This window comes from Mytilus californianus, unplaced genomic scaffold (assembly GCF_021869535.1).
Source record: "Mytilus californianus isolate M0D057914Y unplaced genomic scaffold, xbMytCali1.0.p SCAF_1, whole genome shotgun sequence".
In the NCBI taxonomy this organism is placed as follows: domain Eukaryota; kingdom Metazoa; phylum Mollusca; class Bivalvia; order Mytilida; family Mytilidae; genus Mytilus; species Mytilus californianus.
This window is the reverse complement of record NW_026262581.1, coordinates 131,972,846-131,993,337: the sequence shown is the minus strand read 5'-3', so window position 1 is coordinate 131,993,337 and position 20,492 is coordinate 131,972,846. Positions and strand designations below refer to the sequence as shown.

General features: G+C 32.7%; 1 protein-coding gene across 2 annotated transcripts; it reads right to left on the bottom strand.

Moving 5' to 3' along the window:
* Window positions 1-6,196: 6,196 nt before the first annotated feature.
* On the bottom strand, window positions 6,197-18,587 carry LOC127734630 (uncharacterized). 2 transcript variants are annotated; one of them, XM_052244610.1, is made up of 2 exons: window positions 18,431-18,587; window positions 6,197-9,230 (listed from the first exon to the last, which is right to left on the bottom strand). In XM_052244610.1, exon 2 carries the CDS (start codon window positions 9,219-9,221, stop codon window positions 7,626-7,628), a length of 1,596 nt encoding a protein of 531 aa, XP_052100570.1. In that variant the 5' UTR covers window positions 9,222-9,230; window positions 18,431-18,587; the 3' UTR covers window positions 6,197-7,625. The 2 variants fall into 2 exon arrangements, with proteins under 2 accessions (XP_052100570.1, XP_052100579.1); XM_052244619.1 differs by lacking the exon at window positions 18,431-18,587 and adding an exon at window positions 17,917-18,267.
* Between the last annotated feature and the right edge of the window lie 1,905 nt (window positions 18,588-20,492).

The following is a 20,492-nucleotide window of genomic DNA, read 5'->3' as shown; positions in this document are numbered from 1 at the left end:
GAGTATATTTTTTTACCCATGTCCGTTCGTCCGTCCGTCCGTATGTTTGTCCGTCCGTCCAGTATAAAACTTCCGTTACATTTTTCTTGGGATCTTCAAATCAGAGCTTCCCATTTACCTGGACCTAAATTCGAATATATAGTTCGTTTGAAGTGACCTTTTGTCAAAAGAATCAGACTTAAGTCAGAACATTTTCACAGCAGATCATATTTTAGGGCAACAAATCAGATTTAAAACATTTACTTTTTTCCCCAACTTCAATACTCTTATAGTGTCGACTTCATAACTTTTCCAACGAGTTAAATTCTATCCTCATAAATTCAAGATAAACATGTTTCCATTTGTATATTTTAGGAGCTTATTTTGAAGAAAATATTTCGTACGAGAAACCTTTATGCAATGGACTTTATGACTTGATGATCCTTTGTTCAGTATATATATATCTGTTTGGAAAATAGATTGGAAAAAATAAACATTCTTATTCTTTTTTCTATTGTTTTTTTTTAAGAGAAAAAATACGAAGCCTGCTCGATCCTGTAATTTCATCGTTTGTTTTGGATCTTTCGTGCATTCCATTGAGTTGGAACACAACTTTTATCACAAATACTATATATAATATGTGCTTCTTATCTTGTCCTACACATGCAAATTAGAAATGGCAGCCTATTGAAAAAGGAACTTGAATCCATACTATATAACTTCAAATGTTTCGGTGTAGAAATTTCAAGTATATACAGCAGTGTCTCGGACTATAGTATATTACGATATTCCATGCAAAGCCAATGATCCCTTTCAAGATATTCTTGATAGGGGATGAAGCCAGTTCTTAAGGCTGAAAAGTGGAAAAATCAATGGCTGCAATCCTTACTTCTTGAACCGTTCCATAATATCAGTGTTACAAATGAAAATCGCTCCGTTCATCGAACTTAGTTAAGACTTAATGGGATGGGGATATTTTGCCCTTTTTTGTTGTTGTTATGTCTAAGCTAGACCAGACGCTAGGCTTACTATGTTAGCGATAATTTAGTCCTGGTTAAATATTTCTAGGCGGATACAAATGGCTATAGTATGAATTGTCCATGGTTGCATAGTTTTACTAGTATTGTGAGTCCGATGTCAATTAAAATCGTCCACCTATTTATTTTCCTAGGTAAAAAATCTCATTGTCCTCAATTTTACTAGGAACATTCCTTGTTCTGAATAATCATTCAGCTTTAAACAATGGAAGTTTTCATATATTTTTTTAGCGTAGTACTACATGAACCTCTCATTATTTCCGTAAAGTGTGTTTATGTTTTGATGATGATATAGAAAAATTAAAATTTTGAATTTGAGAACGTGGATGTTATGATGAAACAGGATTTGAATGATTTATGAAATAATGAAAAAATACAAACTTTAATTTTCATTATACGAATCTGTCATAATAAAGTGGACTGTAAAGGAAATTAAGATGTAACATCACCTTATTTTCATGGCAAAATTTATTACACAAACTTTAAACAAACTTCTATTAGTCAAATATTCATAATACGAATCTGAAATCAAAATAGAGGACTGTTAAAGAAAATGAAATGCTATACCGTTTTATTTTCCTAATAAAATTTATAACATGTAACGTACGTGATTCTTCGTTTTTCAATAATTTTTATAATTCTTCATTTTCAAAAGAATTCCCGAAAGAAATCCGTGTTCTAAATTTTACCAGAAAAAAGTATATGAAAATTTTTCAGAGGAAAATGAATCACGATCAGTCATTTTTTACGTTGGACTTATTTCATAGGGAAATCATTCCGGACAATAAATATTTTAGTCAATAAATCCTGAATACATAAGTATAATAGTCCCATGTTACATACATGTACAACATTCAACATGAACTGTTAACACAGAGATATGTCTCGCCTTTTTGTACTTTTGATAATGTAAATGTTGAAATTAAAATAGCAATACTTTAATATGTAAGTTATCCAAATATTCAAAGTCAATGAACCATGATTGAAGGTACATGGCAAAACAATCTCTATGAAAATGAGATTTGCCAATGATAATACAACTGCATACCAAATAACATAGACTTATCCTAAGTCGATGAACCTTGATGAGGGGGTGGGGCTATATAATCTCCACGGAAACGAGACTTGCAAATGTCAATACATTTGCATACCAAATATCGTTGACTTAACATTAGCGGTTCATCTTATACTGATCTAATCACAAACTAATACGTGTAAACTAAGCAAAAGTTTCAAAGTCAATAGACCATGACTGAGGGGGGCGGGACCAAATATTCTCCATGGAAATGAGATGTGCTAATGCTTATACAATTGCATACCAATTAACATTGGCCTACCACTAATGGGTCCCCATGAACTAACCTAATCACAAACTAATACATGTAAACTAAGCAAAAGTTTCAAAGTCAATAGACCATGACTGCGGGGGCGGGACCAAATATTATCCATGGAAATGAGATATGCCAATGCTAATACAACTGCATACCAAATATCACTGACTTACCACTAGTGGTTCCCCTTGAACTGACCTAATCACAAACTAATACATGTAAACTAAGCAAAAGTTTTAAAGTCAATAGACCATGACTGAGGGGGCAGAGCCAAATAATCTCCATGGAAATGAGATATGCCAATGCTTATACAACTGCATGCCAAATATCATTGACTTACTACTAGTGGTTTCCCACAAACTGACCTAATCACAAACTAATACATGTAAACTAAGCAAAAGTTTCAAAGTCAATAAACCATGACTGAGGGAGCAGGGCCAAAAATCTCCATGGAAATGAGATGTGCCAGTGCTAATACAACTGCATACCAAATATCATTGACCAACCACTAGTGGTTCACCTTAAACTCGACCTAATCACAAACGAATACATTGTTGACGCCGCCGCCGCCGCCGCCGACGCCGGAAACAGCATACCTCTGTCTCACTTTTTGACTCCGTCAAGGCGAGACAAAAATTTGAGATTGAACACAAAAGCAAATAATAAGGTAATATATTGATACAAGGATTCGTCGTCGTCGTCGATTTTAAACGTTATTTTATTTCTCTGATTTCTTTTCACCGACCATTTTGATTACTATAGTAAACGACATGGACAACTTCGAAAAGGAAAGTTCTTCATTACCCTTTACATTATAAGTAAGAACTGAATGCTTTATTTCGTTGTTTAATTGAAGTGTTTAGCGCTTACAATACTTTTATTTCCAAAAACCAATAACCCAAAGGAACAGAGAAAGACATGCAACAATATATTCAAATAATTCATAGTGAAAGGTAGAGATGACATTAGTGTAGTATAGAGATACAAACCCAAACATTATATAAACGCAGAAGCGTTGTTCATACTAAACATATCATAAAATTACAAAAATGATTCAATTCTTAAAGTTGACACAGGGAAATTATGAGATGAACAATCAGCTCGTCTGTTTTGTTTTACATATTCCTACCCACTGATGTACCGTTGTTATGGTGAGTACGTATATACTAGTTATGGATGTTGCGTTCTGTTTGGGTTTAAAGCATCTGATACAAATGTAATGTAATTATTTTTGGAAAAGGGTCCAAAATTCAATTTAATTATTGTCTTCCCTTTGCATTTTCTTGTCACCTGTACTTAAATATTTGACAATCGTTAGTATTTTCACAAGTTAAAAAACAATTAGTCCCAGGAACAGATTCTTACTTTTAACAACGAAAAAATGTTGGGAAATTTTGTGTAAAATACCAGTTTTGTTCTGATCTTTAGATACCCCCTAAGTTCTGTTTGGTGTTGCCCACCTGCCTTAATCATAAGGAGTCGTATAAGGCATACATTTCAATCCGATAAATGTGTGCCTAGTCAATGCTATCCTTGTCTGGTGTTGCCCACCTGCCTTAATCACAAGGAGTCGTATAAGGCATACATTTCAATCCGTCAAATGTGTGCCTAGTCAATGCTATCCTTGTCTGGTGTTGCCCACCTGCCTTAATCACAAGGAGTCGTATAAGGCATACATTTCAATCCGATAACTGTGTGCCTAGTCAATGCTATCCTGGTCTGGTGTTGCCCACCTGCCTCAATCACAAGGAGTCGTATAAGGCATACATTTCAATCCGATAAATGTGTGCCTAGTCAATGCTATCCTTGTCTGGTGTTGCCCACCTGCCTCAATCACAAGGAGTCGTATAAGGCATACACTTCAATCCGATAAATGTGTGCCTAGTCAATGCTATCCTTGTCTGGTGTTGCCCACCTGCCTTAAGCACAAGGAGTCGTATAAGGCATATATTTCAATCCGATAAATGTGTGCCTAGTCAATGCTATCCTTGTCTGGTGTTGCCCACCTGCCTTAATCACAAGGAGTCGTATAAGGCATACACTTCAATCCGATAAATGTGTGCCTAGTCAATGCTATCCTTGTCTGGTGTTGCCCACCTGCCTTAATCACAAGGAGTCGTATAAGGCATACATTTCAATCCGATAAATGTGTGCCTAGCCAATGCTATCTTTGTCTGAGTGTTCTTCGTCAAAACAATCGGTTAAAAAGGCAATGTTTGGAAATTAACAATTTAGATTTGAGGCTACAAAAATATTGTTACATGCATATACAACAGAAACAATCTAACTGAACAAACCATATATTCTACAAGTAATGGAATTTTATATGTCATTTTAAAACCTGAATGTTGCGGTTAGGTTATCAAAAAAGTTGTTGTTGTTCTCAGCGGGAACTATCTGGAAATAAAGCCTGTATATATCTGATGGAAACTAGTCCTCAGTTTACATAAAACTGAAGATATACTAACTAAGGTCTTATAAAACGATCTTTAATATATTCATATTTATTTTTCAGTTCACCTACCATGATTTTCTTTTTTCAAAAACTACATAACAAAGTCAGATATCCCGCAGAGTTGAACAGTCTATTGTGTAAAAAGATTAGAATGTGTTATAGTTTTAAAGGCTCGTTTCTTTGTCTATTAAATATGATCTTTTAAAACATTTTGTTAAAAACATGTCATAACCGTCCTATGAGGTTACTGAAGTTTAAATGAGTGCATATTTGTTGTTAAGAAGAGCTGAAATTGAAAAAAAACATTATCTGTTCAAAAGGCGTAGAATAAGACGATCACAACTGCTACCGAAATTCCAGTACATATATAAATAAGGATATAGATCCAATATAGCATAGCTTCTTTTTATCCAACTTTAAATGACCGAAGATTTGTTCTGAAAAATAATGTGAATAAAAGATAAATGTTACATATGATGTGAAGTATACACTGTGCTGCTTAATTTCTTGCAAATGAATTAAAAATGGACTGTCCGAGTCCCTTATCTGGCAAAAATATGCCATATTGACACTTACGTAGAAATATAAAACCTAGAGCTATCCGCATAGCGAGACTAATACCTACGTACATGCATTTTAGTTGCTGATGTGAAATTCAGTAAAGAAACGGTGACATTTTGAACTGTTTTGCTTTTGGGTTCAATGGTCAAGGTAAAGATCAGAGAGATCAGATTTTGGTATTTAACATATCCCGATCCCATGGTGCTTCTGTATATAGAGTTTTGACAATCTAAATGCTTCCGTACAAACTAAATGCACCGTACACAAATCAGACAATGTTTTATCATTATAGGACAAGGTTTTTTTTTCTCTTATAGGGGTCAAATGTCAAATTCAGGGTCAGAGTGACATGACTTTAGTTAATGACATACACACAGCCCAAGATGCAACTGCAAATCAAGTTTGTTTAACCTGTTTTACGATACAAAAGTTATGAATCGATCACAAATATGACAAGGATTTACTTTAAAAGGAATCAAAGGTCAAATTCAAGGTTAGAGTGACCTGACTTTGGTATATGACAGCCCATGATACATATGTATACCAAGTTTGATCAATCCATGTTCAAAGGTACAAAATTTATGCACTAGACACAAAACGGGACAGACGGACAGACAGACATGGTGATTTCTATACATATAGGGGAATAACAAGTATTTACAAAAGATTTTAAGGCGAATGAGCTCTCTTTTTAATGACTGTATACAACTTAGGTTGTAGTAAAAGAGTCTCAAAGACCTGAGTTTTGTGAGTTGTTTGTCGTCTTTATGCTTGGTTTATGATCATGCCAAGAGCATGTGAAGTTCACTGATGTACATACAAAATACACAAAATTCAAATATAATTTTATTATGCTCAATATTTTTCATTAATATTATGCTGTAATTCTTAAAAAAATATATTAATGTATCTGCAACAAAAAAACTTAAAAAAAATCATAATTGTATGAACACAACCAAAAATATAATAATTATAAAATAGTGGAGTACCGTTGTATTTTCTTCACCATTTTACAGCCTTACTCGAAATGCGAAATTTTTGCAAAATGGTAAATTCTCATGATGTGGTTCTATAAAACATCTTAAGAAGATATTCAATATTGAATGCTTTATTTAACTTCTGACTTTTCTGTAATTTACATGATCGATACAGGGTATTCAGGATGACATTGTAATGTAACATGGTACAAGGTATAAAACGAGAAAACAATGTAAAGTTACGTGGTACAGGGTATAAAACGAGAGAACATTGTTACGGTAATGTGTAACATGGTACAAGATACAAAACGAGAAAAAATTGTAACGTTACGTGGTACAGGGTATAAAACGAGAAGACATTGTAACGATACATGGTACAGGGTATAAAAGAACTTTTTTCATAATGTAACATGATGAAAGGTATAAAAGGAGAAGACTTTTCGTTATGTAAAACGATACAAGGTATAAAAGGAGAACACTTTGTAAAATACATGATACAGTGTATAAAAGGAGCTGATGTAAAGCATATTCTGCTCAGTATAAATCACATAACTGGACATGAACAACAAATGATAAAATGTGTACTTTAAAATATAACTGGCAATTACTTCAACCGTGATTTGGAAAAAAAAACAATTCTGATACAGTATGAAAAAATGAATTAAGTATCAGGTGAAATCAAATCGCTCTTCCGTGTATTTAATTACAGTACAATGAACAATACCCGACTGCATCAATGACAGTATCACATTATGTTTCAACAAACAATCGAATTCATTAACATAAACATGTAGTCCATAGAACATTTATACTTTCATTTGATGAAGTCCGGATAAAAGGGTTAAAACCTGAAAAGGAAACCCGTTACTCACGAATCATAGTGAATTTTTGGCCCCATGAGCTTGTACCGTATGACATTTAAAAAAATATGAGATACTCCCTGTTGTCGCTCGAACTTTGCCTGATAATTTGACACTAAAATTAAGTTAACAAATAACACAAGATAGCAATGATTTGAATCAATATGTATCACTCGGTATAATTGTAATTATGAAGCCCCCCTTTTCCATATAAATAAATCATCAATCTCGAAGCAAAAGAGTGCATACAAACTTAGTCATGGCTGATATGCCGGATTTTGGCTGAAAAAGTTGTTATATCCTAATAAATCTGATAAATGATATTAAATTTGCACCGAATGTCCGGACCTATCACAGATGAAACATTTCGGAACAAATAACAAACAAATTAAACGAAGAGGGAAGAGATTCATTGATGTCATATTTTAGCTCATCCTATAATCACCTACATGTCGTTTAAAACGCCATGTCAACTTTTCCCACAAAGTACCTGACTTTTTGTCTCGTACATTTTTTGGTTGCATTTGATAAAACATTTGTTCTTGTGCAAGTAAATCATCACCAGGATCTAGACCACTGTCGCCACTACTATTACTCTCTAAACTTCCATCCTCTTTGTGTCTCATTCTTAAAAATTCTTCATATCCACCAGCTCCTGTATCTCCATCAACAATCATAGTCCGTTCTTTCCCGCGCTTTATATAACGCCCTCCAGCGGACGTACTTTTAACACTTCGTATAGTCCTATCATCTATGCCCATTTTACAATCGGCATAGGTTATATCTCGTAAAGTTTGTCTTTTCATACTACCATGTTGCGTCTCAGCGTGTTTTGGCTTTTTAACAGGCTTCAGTTTAGGGGCACTCATCATTGAACGTTCCGAGTACTTTGATTTTTGAATCGGTGGTTGTTTAGTTTTAGCATTAGGTCTCCTTGCATGTTTAATGTTTTTCCTCCATGTAAAAGGCTGTTCATGGAATCCATCGTCGTCTTCCATATATTTAGAGAAATCCTCTCCATCATATTCTTCGACTACCTTACGATTACGGTGGCGCCGTGGCGGTGCAATCGGTTGATCGTTGTTTTCGACATAATCAAAATTCATCGTCCTCTCGTGTTCTTCGTAATCAGGTTCTGGAATATAAGGATATTCGTCGTCTGAGGCATGCGAAGATTGTGAATTGTTGCGTCGTCGACTCACATATGATGAAGTCGGAACACCAGGTGCCCGCCTCTTCTTGTAATGTCTCGGTGTTTCGTTTTCTGTTTCATTATGTGAATGATGGTCTTCTTGTTTACCGTGTTCTTCGAATAAAGGATTAACCACCACCTCACCGACATTTACTATTGTGTCATGATCCGCAAATAATTTGTCCTCTTCAGATTCGTTACTGGGTGAAACATTAGAATTCGTTTCTGCTACTGGCGAATTTTCGTTATCTTCATTATCATCTGCTCCAAAGTAAGTATCCAGAACAAGTGGGACATCTTTGTCCCCAATTATCATCACTTTCTTTCCCTCATTTTCTATCTTATTTTCTTCATAATCAGGTTTTATATCAATTGTATGATAAATATCTTCTTCTGGATTTGTATTGCACTCTGATTTTGATTTCGTCTTAAAAGATTCAGCAGTCGACAATTTTCTGTCTGCCGTTTGCTCAAATGAATATTGTTTGTTATAAAGTTTATTTTCACTAGGTGGAAAATCTGGTATCTGTGCATCTTCATACGGTGACTTTGGAGCAGATGCTTTACTGCTATTTCTCGATAACAATATTTTTGGTGTATAATTTCCAATTTTTGGCAAAAAAACTTGGGTTCCTGGAGGAGGCGGAGCAGGTCGGTTTTTGTTAAAGTTTAACCTAGATTTTTGCTCATATTGTTCAATCTTTTCATGAACGTTGATGAATTGAGACGACGATGATTCTATTTCTTTTAACGGCTCTGCGAAAATTTTATCTACACTCCTCTCGTGTCTCTGCTTCCAGTCAATCGTTGAAAGTGGCTTCCGCGCCATTATGTTAATCTAAAAAAAAAAGAGAATTTAATACAGTTATTTTGGGTAACAAAATTATTTGCTGCCTCACAAATATTAAAACAATTTTTGTGTGTGTGCTAATGTTCTATATGATTGTCATACAAGTGAAAGCTTTAGCTAGCTATAAAACCATTTTTTACATCAGGAAATGCTTGTACCAAGACCGGAATATGATAGTTATTTTCCATTCGTTTGATGTGTTTGAGCTTTTGATTTTACCATTTGATAAAGGACTTTCCGTTTTGGATTTTCCTTGGAGTTCGGTATCTTTGTTATTTTACTTTTTAAACGTCCAACCTCTTAACAGATATGTGAATAGTTATGGGTTCAACAATTAGCAAAAACCATGCCGTATATATAGTAAGCTACAAAAGGCCGCGTTGTGACAAAATTCGAAACCATTCAAGAAGAAAATAAATGGCTGCTTTATACTTCAACAAAGAACGAAAATGATATGGTAGACAGCAACCCTCAACAACCACTGGATTACAAGTTCAAGTGTCTTTTCGCAATAACAACCAGTACCAAGTAAAGAACAGATTTTCACCTGGTGTTATGTTTTACCTTGTTCTGTGACAACTCTAAGTTGCCGTTTCTTTGTAAAATAATAATCACAGTTTCTATAAATATGCTGTTTTTATTCTATTATTTCCGAACTTGATTTAGAAATAGAAATTAGAATTGGGCAATATTATTTAATTATTTAATGATATTAATAACATAATAACCAGCAGTTGAGATCTGCAGTTTTGAACATTTATCTGGTGAACATTGAGAAGCTTACAGAAAAATTAAACTAATGCCTGCTATTCGTTGAGAAAAGAAAGCTGAACTAAAGTATTGATTACTAAAAGGTTAGTGTTTACTGTCATAATCAAATTGGTGTATACTGGAAATAAAATTGTTCCTTTGGCGCATAGAAAATGCCCGCATAAAAGTACGTTTATCTAGATTTGTTACAAGTCTTTGTATGAGTTGAAAAATAGAAAGATGGTACTCATAGAATTGTTAACGTATTTATTAGTCGATCTCATAAAACAAGGAATCAAAGTGCTTGTGAGCGTTGAGGGGAAGGGGAACTTTATATATGCACTGTAAACTTAAAATCAATCATTGCATTTTATAAAGCAAAACACATATTTTGACAATATAAATACATAAAATCAATCATTGCATTTTATTAAGCAAAAAACATATTTTGACAATATAAATACATAAAATCAATCATTGCATTTTATTAAGCAAAAAACATATTTTGACAATATAAATTGAGTTATTTTTTCCTTTGTCCCTTAAAGTATGGTTATAAATCAACGTCCCTTGTATATTGTATATCTGAGTATGTAATATAAAAAAAAGATTGATATGGCCGTGGATAGAATCTTTCGCTACACTGTTATGAGTACAACAAAACACAGATAGAGAAGAGTTTGAAATAAGCTAACCCGCCAGTGGTAATTGGGATTCGATTCGACGGTATAAATCAAACGATTGTTCGGCGCAGAACATTGCTTAGCCTTAGACAATTTTGATACAACATACCGGTACCTAGTTTTGTTGAATTTTGAGTCAAAGGACTACCGTGACCATAATACGTACCGTGACCATAATAAGTACCGTGACCATAATAAGTACCGTGACCATAATAAGTACCGTGACCATAATAAGTTAATTTGTATCTGAACGACATTATTTTATTTTTTTTTGGCTATAGAAATTTGTTAAGAATTTCCTTCATATTCATTTCTTTTGACAAATACTCAAAATCTGCCCAAATCTATCAAATTTTTAGTTTTCAGCAATCCTGATGCATTTATAATTTGGTTCAGAAATAATTCATAAATGTTACTAGAACATCAAAGTACATAAATGAAGCTTTAATACTGTGACTGTAAGTAAAAATTGAAACCCTTCTTTTAAAATGGTCCTGATGTGAAATAAATTCATGGATATTTACCCTACCTATTACATTATAATATTATCTGGCAAATGTCTTATAAAAAGTCACGAAACTTAAGCAGATGCGACGGTATTTACAAACGTAATAATTTCGCTATTCGTTGTAAATGAAGGCAATTCCAATGTTCAGTGATTGCTCTATTTTCTCCTTTCCTAAAACAGGCTAAAGATCACATTTATTTTCAGTAATCAGTGACGAGGCAGATACAATTACGTATGCATTCCAAAATATGTTGATACTTCTGTAATAATAATCCACTAGGAAATCCACAAAAATCTCTCTATACACATTCACTCTTTAGTATCAAAACTATATATTCGGCTTAACAATAACAATCCCTAATATATTATGCGTCCGTATATCGCTTACAATTCTGAATACGACACTTTATCTGTATTTTATCCCATCTTTTGTTGGTCTCATATGGTGTGAAATAATTATATTTTATATTTACTGTATAAATATCTTTCTTTTATTGGAGCATGACAGAAAGGGGTTTGTCTGGATTGTGTCTTCGCTGTCTTTATGTTTTGTCCTTTAATTGGGGATTTAAATGGGAAATACTAAATTAAGCACTGGAAAGAATCAAAACCACCCCTTGCACTATTAACCAAATAATTTCGATTCAGTACTAGTTGATGAAAATAGTTTACGTAATAGCAGTTACGGACAGATATCAAATAGTGTGCAAACCGACAAATATCTTACTATATCCCTTCCAAATCGTATTTACGTTGCAAGGGGATACAAAATTGATAAAATGGTTCATTTCTCGCCTTTATAATTTTTTCTTAAAGATTTGACAATACTTTTAACTACTGGAGTTAAAACGACTTGAAAATATAAAGCCATAAACAATTTTTGGCGGAATCAACGGTTCGTGAAATCTTCATGTAAACATATGATTTACCAGACTCTTGAAGATCAATGTATACAGCAATCGGGTTCGCCTTTGAAACCTATTTGTTTAGATTTCTATGAGCAAGTCGAATTTGGGCAAAATTTAAAACTTGTGATGTAATAAATCCAATGGAAACCAGTAGATTGTAAAATATTCCATCTGCACACTTTACAAAACAGATATATAGCACAATACTTTTACTTATTTAAAAACAAATTCGGACGAAGATACCACATGTCGACGAAGATACCACATGTCGACAAAAAGACAAAAAAAAAAGACCAACAGAAAAAACAAAGGTACATGAAATACTACCAAACTGAAGATTCCGCAACACAAACCCAACCAAAACCGACTGTGAACTCGTGCACTCCAATGAAGGGTAAGCAGTTCTTGTTCTACTAGTTGTACCTGTCGTTTTGCTTATTGCAGTAAAATCCGACGACAATTGTTATTTCTGATGTCACAATCGAGAAAATTTGCAGTGACACATGGAACATATCCATGGTCATCTATGACATAGATATTCCATAACGGTCAACCAAATAAGGTCACAAATCCAGATATCCAGGAATTACAACTAACGTAATATTCCAACTGATTTCACAACGAATCTATCCACAAGAACATATACTGTCTCTATGTCTTTAACATTTAATTGATGCATATAATCTTGTCATTTTCATCATCAAATTGTCATTTTGTTGTGACAATGTTCTAATTATAAATTGTTGCTACACTTGGTACTCATAGCTCTACTTGGTACCTATTCATGTATTTTGAACTTTTCCCATTTGGTATATGGGTCATTTTCAAAAAATGTCGAATTTTGAAATTGCATAATTGATTTAAAGTTATTAATTCAAACAACCCTTGTCTTCAGCAAATCAAAACAAACAGTACTTATAGAACAAGATATAAAAAGATGCAATCTTGATAATGTCATACAAGAATATATTGAAACATTTTTTGATAGGTGGTGCAATATTTTGTCTCTCCTCTTACCATGTTCAAAAGAAATTTCTGGTTATTTAGAAGAAGTTTAGATAAAATTTTAAGCTTATTTTTCGTAGCCAATAAGATGGTTTTCAAGAGTAAAAACTTCTATATATATTCATTCTGTGAAATGGTAGATTATTTGTCAATTTTTCATGCTGTACTGAAAAATGCCTCTAAAAATTATTTTTTAAAGGTTATAGAAATAACCATCGGTAATGCAAGTCTAAGATAACAATTCATAATGTTCAGCATTTTTTCTTTCTTTCGAATAAACCCAACAGCAAGTAATTCCCCTTGCATGTTGGTTTACTTTTGTCTTTATTTTGTTGGTAACAGGAACGTACGTTAATGATATATCACCATATTAAGTTCTATCCTGTTACCTTTTTGTCTATCCTGTTACCGATAGCAGTATTGCATCTGCAAATGCTAAATTGCGAAGATTAAGACTTTATAATCTTTAGGCGAGTTCAAACAACGAAACATTCCATTATGTGTAAAACTATATGTTATTATAAAATTTTTAAAAACGTTTCTGTCTACTATTGTCTTTCCTGTTACTGTAACCATAGCAACCATAGTAACAGGATAGACAAATTTCTTCATTTTTGAATGTTGTTGTGAAATAACTCCTCCTTTTGATGAAGTGATAATGTTTTTTCTGTTGTGATTTTGGTTTCCAACACGTTATTGCACTTTTTACAAATATACTATTGGTATAATTAGTAAATATGTTGGTAACAGCATAGACATGACAAAAAAATACCCACTATTTTTTTTTCACTAAATGTGTTGAATTTTTTTTTCTGTAAACTGTTATACAAGAAACGTGCTGTGTTAAATGTTTAGGCTTTTGAAATAAACACTGACTAGTTCGATATTCATAGGGAGAACAATTTAACGGTCGATTTAAGTAGCGGTAGCAGGATGGACATAACTTCATGTACGCTGATTAAATTTAGTTTGTAGAAAAAATGTTACATATAATAATAAATAAGCTGCGATTTTTCGTTAGAGTTATTATTAACATTTAAAAAAATCCCTTTTGCAGATATCAAGGCAATCAGAAAATAGGAGAAAAAAAAATATTTGAAATGTGTTACCCTGACACTGTACGCACCAAAATTACGCAAAAATCGGACTTAAATATATTTTAATCTTATCAAAATATATCTAAATCGTGTTTATTATTAATGTCCTGACTCATAAATACTACAAACTTTCATTTAAACACTTACAACTGCATTTTCCATTAGAAATAAAAAAATTAGCATAGGTGTACTAAAAATTCGACATTATTTTTTAAATGACCCATATACATCAATTGATTGCACTATCAGCATGTATTCTTGAAACCATCAAATGACTCAATTGCATATATCGTAACAACTAAGAAGGACAAGTCCAAGGGCATATGATACAGTTTTGATCCCACGGTGAATTCTTGGCAAAACTTTACATACAGGCTATTTTTCACATAGTGAATACAAATATGTAATAAAAAATATACCTTCATGTGCTACTTTTAGAGATAAATGGGGTCGAAATTTTAGACATTTACTCAAAATTTCAGTTTTTTGGACATATCTATCCTTTGAACAAACATACCTAACTTGTTTGTTTCAAAAGATAAACACAAGCGGATTATTGTAAACACAATTTGAATATCGTCTTGACAAAAATAAGATCTACATTTGTGTAACAAACCTTTGGAAATAATTCATTTTTATTAAACATGATTGTAGAAAAAAACGTAACTTTTAGCTGTATATCTATCTAATTCAAAAGAAATTAATCGGTGATTTATTCATAAAAATTTGTTCAAAGAATTTTCTTACAGAATCAATCGAAATATCATTTTTAAAAAGAGGGGTCGGTGTACTCGTCTTCGAGCTAATGATTAAAATTAGACGAAAAGTGCATCTTTTACCAATATTTCACAGTTTGAGGTCGCGAAAAGTAACAGTTTACGTTAGCGACGTCATTAACCCCCCCCCCCCTTTGTAACTGTATCGTAAGCCCTTATTTCCTTTTAACCCAAGCGAAACTTGAGGTTGGATCTTCCTCTCTATTTTACAAAGGGGATGCATTGATCTGTATTGTACTATGAGTTTATATCTGACCTGACATCTTCCTGGAGTAACATATTGATTAACCAACAGTTATTAAGTGTTTTTGTTATCTGATTTTTCTGACAACAATTGTGAATGGTCAACTACAAATTTACTGGAGGTGATAATGTCTCAATTAATATACATACTACGCACATAGACCTCGAATAAAGATAAAACGATCAATAAGTTTCGTAAAAATATAACAACTATACATATAGTCTTATAAAAGTACATTCATACAGCTGTATTTAACAAAAGTGTTATAAAATGTGTTTTCGGATTCGAAACAGTCATCATGTTTACAACAACTGAGTCTTATAAAGCGATAGTTCACTGGTAACTTTCAATTGTTACCTTATTTGCAACATTATTTATATGACTCGAACCTATACAAATAAATATCATATTGATAATAAACCACAAATAAAATAAAATAAGAATTATACACTGTTAATTCTACAGACAATATACATATAAAACTATACATATAAAAACAGGCTGAGGGGAGTCGGGCAGGTTCTCAAAACTTTTAAAATTCGTTATAGGAACTATATATATATACACCGTGGCATCCTTAGCCCTAAACAGAAACCTCAGATCGCTTATGGTGTTATTTTAGTAACTTTTAATTTCTTTTAAATTTTAACTTATTTTCACTTATTTATGTGTTCTTGTTCTTATCCATACGATCTCACAATAACAGTATAGCTTATATGTGCTCTCCCTTTGTTCTTAATTTCCACTGTAAGGAAAGAAAACAGGGGGTCCATTTCCCAAGTGCATGGTCGTAGTTTAGATAGGATATTCTGAACAATTAGATCGGGTGCTTTTGTAGTATGGGGCACATATATGATACATGTGTTCGAATTTTCTCACATAAGTAGGTAAGAAGAAATCGAATTAGCCAAATAAATCACATGTAATGGACAAAACTGTGAGAAGTAACACATAACGTACAAGGAAATTTTTTTGTTAATCTTTAATGTACATGTCAAAATCTAGACCTTGACTGCAGACGTGTATTTAACATCGTGATATCATCTTAATGGGTGGAGTATTTAAATTCATATAAATTATGTGACGTTATACTGAACTTTTTGTTCATTTAAAGTAAATATTTTAAACCAACGAACTACTGAACCGTGAATTTTCTAAATAGAATTGATGAAAAATCCGAAGAAAAAGGCAAACGTTATCTGAAGAAAAATGAAATAGCTCTCTTTCGCCGGTCAATATGTCAGTCCAATGTCAGTCCTGTGTCAGACTAAAATCTTTACCATGTGATATCATAGACGAAAATGGCAACAAAACTTTTTACAAGATTATTCGCTGTATATATATAGGAAGTAACAGTCGGTTACTACTCTAAGAAACTTTATCCTGACTCAGTTGTTGAAAGTTTTTACAAGTTTATTCGCTGTATATATAGGAAGTAACAGTCGGTTATTTCTCTAGAAAACTTTAACCTGACTCAGTTGTTGAAAGTTTCTGACATTTGATTACACATGTTTTTAATTCAGATACAGAGAGTTGTGCGGGGGAGGACAGCCAAGTGGAATTATGTTAAAGAACTTTTACAAGTGTTGGGCGTATAGAAAATGCACTTTGAACAGGTTATGCATATAAAACGACAAAGAAACGAATAATTTATAAATGTGGTTACCAAAATATGGAACCGTACCCAAATGTTAGCCTGGTATCCCTTGAGCGTTAATAAATGCAAAACTTATCATATAAAAATAAGAAGATGTGGTATGATTGTCAATGAGACAATTCTCCACCAGAGACCAAATGATATAGACATTAACAATTATAGGTCCTGCACCGTAAGGCTGTCCACAATGGGTAAACCCATACCACACTGTACGCTATAAAAGGCACCAAAATGACAAATGTAAAACAATTCAAGCGAGAAAACTAACGGCCTGATTCATGTACAAAACAATACACGAAAAACAAATATGATATGCATTAACAAACGACAACCACTGAATTACACGCTCCTTACTTGGGACAGGTACACACAGAATGAAAACACAGTCTACACATTCGTGACTTCAAGATGAAGAACAGCAATAAAAGCGCTGCTCCTTTGCTTTTTGTGTTTTTTAATGTACACATACTGATTTTGTGTCTATCATGATGGATAACCTTTCTTTTCTATTATGTAAAGAGAAAGCGAAAACAATAATATGATTATAAGACGATAGAGTGTCCATTCGCGCACAGTGACTGCAATGTCTTGTATTTTATTATAAGTCGATTTGATAATTAAGCAAACAAGTAGACATAAAATTTTGCACAGATTGAATTATCATTAATTGACTTTCTCCGTTTTAAATGGTACATTACTGAGAACATCATTGGGAACGCCAGTCTAAATGGAATATAATATCATTTGGGGATAAAATAAATCTGTGAAGAGTATAACTCAATATATCATGTCCAAGAATAGACCAACTGGAAAATAAATTTTGATAAGTTTGATATTTAGTGATAATATGTGTATTCATCTAGTTCAATACAGCACCTTTTGATTGACAAATTTTCCAGAAAATTAATTGTTTATAGTATTGTTTCCTATTAAAATCTCCAAAATCTTTCATATTTGAATAAATCAGACTCATAAACGTCATACCCAGAATAACTACAAAACAAAAATTTACCCTATAAACTAATTGCATTTTTTTTACATTTTACCTTAAATTCCTTGCATTTTTTTCTCTGTTAATTTGTAAATTTCCGTCTCATTTGGTATACAAATTATATCTTAAACAGAATATTATGTATTAGATTCCAAACAGATTCTTATATCATTTCTTAGAGAGATCAATCATGAGGAAGTTCCATACTAATATTATCTTGGTAACAGCTTCGTCAAAAGTCTACTAGGTACAGATGTAAGGCATCGAAAGCATGTTGATGTCAAAGTTTCAAACGAGGAATCTTATGAAATTTCCACACCTGACGGTCCACACATGTACAACTATCTTTTCCGTACAAGATTTTATTGTGTTTTAAAACCCATGTTTGCTATGTTAATTCCTATGATCAGTAAATTAACCCGAATTTTAACACGAAACATTCCCAGCTAACATTATAATAAAGGTAAACATGTATATCTTCAGATGTAATCAAATACCATAGCGACAAACTAAGGTATTACAAGAATTTATTTATTTTTCTTTTAGGATATAAAATATTTAAGACGTACCTGAATATGTGTTATAACTTCAAAGAATTCCAAATTTCAGGAGAGAGAAGAGAGCCGCCATTTTAGCCAGGTTTTCGTGTTTACGAAGAAGCATTTTTACCTATGCTGATTAACAAATTCGATCCAATTCATTGATCCATAGTTTCTATTGAAATCAGCTCAGCCGTAACCAATACCACAGGGTAGATTTCTATTGGCGTGTATTTAAATCCATTCATGAACTAGCCCATGTCATTTTTTTAAAGTTCATTATTCAGGAATTCATATACGAAAATTAATACATAAATCTTGTAGTTTTTTAAATACCATGCAAACGTAAGATACAAAATATTTTTAATAGCGATAATTACATACAACAAAGACGAGAAATATATACTGACTGTTAACTTCGTCGAAAGTATATATATTTTTGTTCAAATGATTCGTAGTCGATGTAACTCAACTCATCAACCATTGAAATATCAAACATGTTTGTCATGATAGTCTAAGCAACCAACAAACAAGTCTTGGTTTCAAATACACAACTTACTTATTTACTTACCTACTTGTTTTATGAAATATTTAGACTCTTTCGGAAAAGACTAGAAGTCGTCGTAAAATACCTGGAGATTGGTTGTTTCAAAGAGAAAAACGGGAGAACAGACACAGACTTTATAACGTACTGTGATCATTGGACAATGTAAAAGATACGGAATATTGACTGTTTTAGGTGTCCGACCACCAATTCACCCACTCCAACATTACAAATTAACTTAAATAAAACCAAGATAATGATTTTTAGCAAAGGCAAAAAAGATTATTCAAAATGTAATTTTGAAATTGTGGAAAGATACAAATATTTAGGCATTGTATTTTATTTCAATGATAATCTTAAACATGCCGCAGATGATCTCTATAATAAAGCTCTAAAAACCTTTTTCTCTGTTAAAAGTAAATTTAATAACTTCCAAGAGGTACCATTGAAAACCTGTCTTAAACTTTTTGATAGTCTTATTAAAACTATTTTGACATATGGTAGTGAAATATGGTTTTCATGATTTTTATTAGTTGTTACTGGCTTTGAACTAGCTGTCAGTACTTGCAAGTACTCTCAGATCTGTACTTAGTGTCTTTTTGTTGTGGGGATGTATAACTACCCTGCCAAATTCACACTGTTTTTTTGTAAGATGTGTTTCTATTTGTATCCATCTGATGTGTTAAGCATTTTTCAACTGATTTTTATAGTTTTTTCTTATGTTGTACTGTTAGGTTTGGTGAGGGTTGTGAGGCCGATAACATGTTTAACCCCGACACGTTCTGCATGTGCCTGTCCCAAGTCAGGAGCCTACTTAAATGAGACTACTTAAAATGAATAGAGATAGAATATTATATATAGTACATTTACTGCAGATCAAGAATTATCTCAAGAAAACTCAAAATGCTGGTTTCTCTACCCTAAATGAAATATTTAAAGTACTTAAACTTGATACAAAAGGTTTGACAGATAAAAGTGTTTTTGAAAATAGTCTAATAAGATATTATAATCAGCAATCTGACTCACAACTGAAAAAAAACAAACCATCTGGAGATGTAGACAGTAAACCGATGCTTTTTAGTAATAGTTTCGTCCCAAATTTTGTTCCCTTTTATCTTGAAACTAATCTTACCAAACATATAAAAAGTAAAATTACACAACTATGTATCAGTGCTCATTGTTTAAATATAGAGCGAAGTCGACTATGATAAACCCCAAATTTCATGAGAAGAACGTTTTTGCATATTCTGCACTGAAGTAGAAAAACATTTTTTGATATATTGTCATAAATATAAATTTATAAGGTAAACTTTTTTCCAATCTTATTGTTTAGATTTGAAAGATTCAGATAATCATTATTTTTCAATTTCTAAACTTTTAAATCCATAAAATATTATTGAATGTAATTTTCTCTAAACTAGTATACATTTTTGTTTAGGGGCAAGCTAAAGCCCGCCTCCGGGTGCGAGATTTTCTCGCTGTGTTGAAGACCCATTGGTGGCCTTGAGCTGTGTTCTGCTCTTTGTTCGGGTTGTTGTCTCTTTGCCA

Excerpts from the sequence above, each read along its gene's own strand:
- LOC127734630 (XM_052244610.1), bottom strand. The coding sequence starts at position 9,221 with ATGGCGCGGAAGCCACTTTCAACGATTGACTGGAAGCAGAGACACGAG.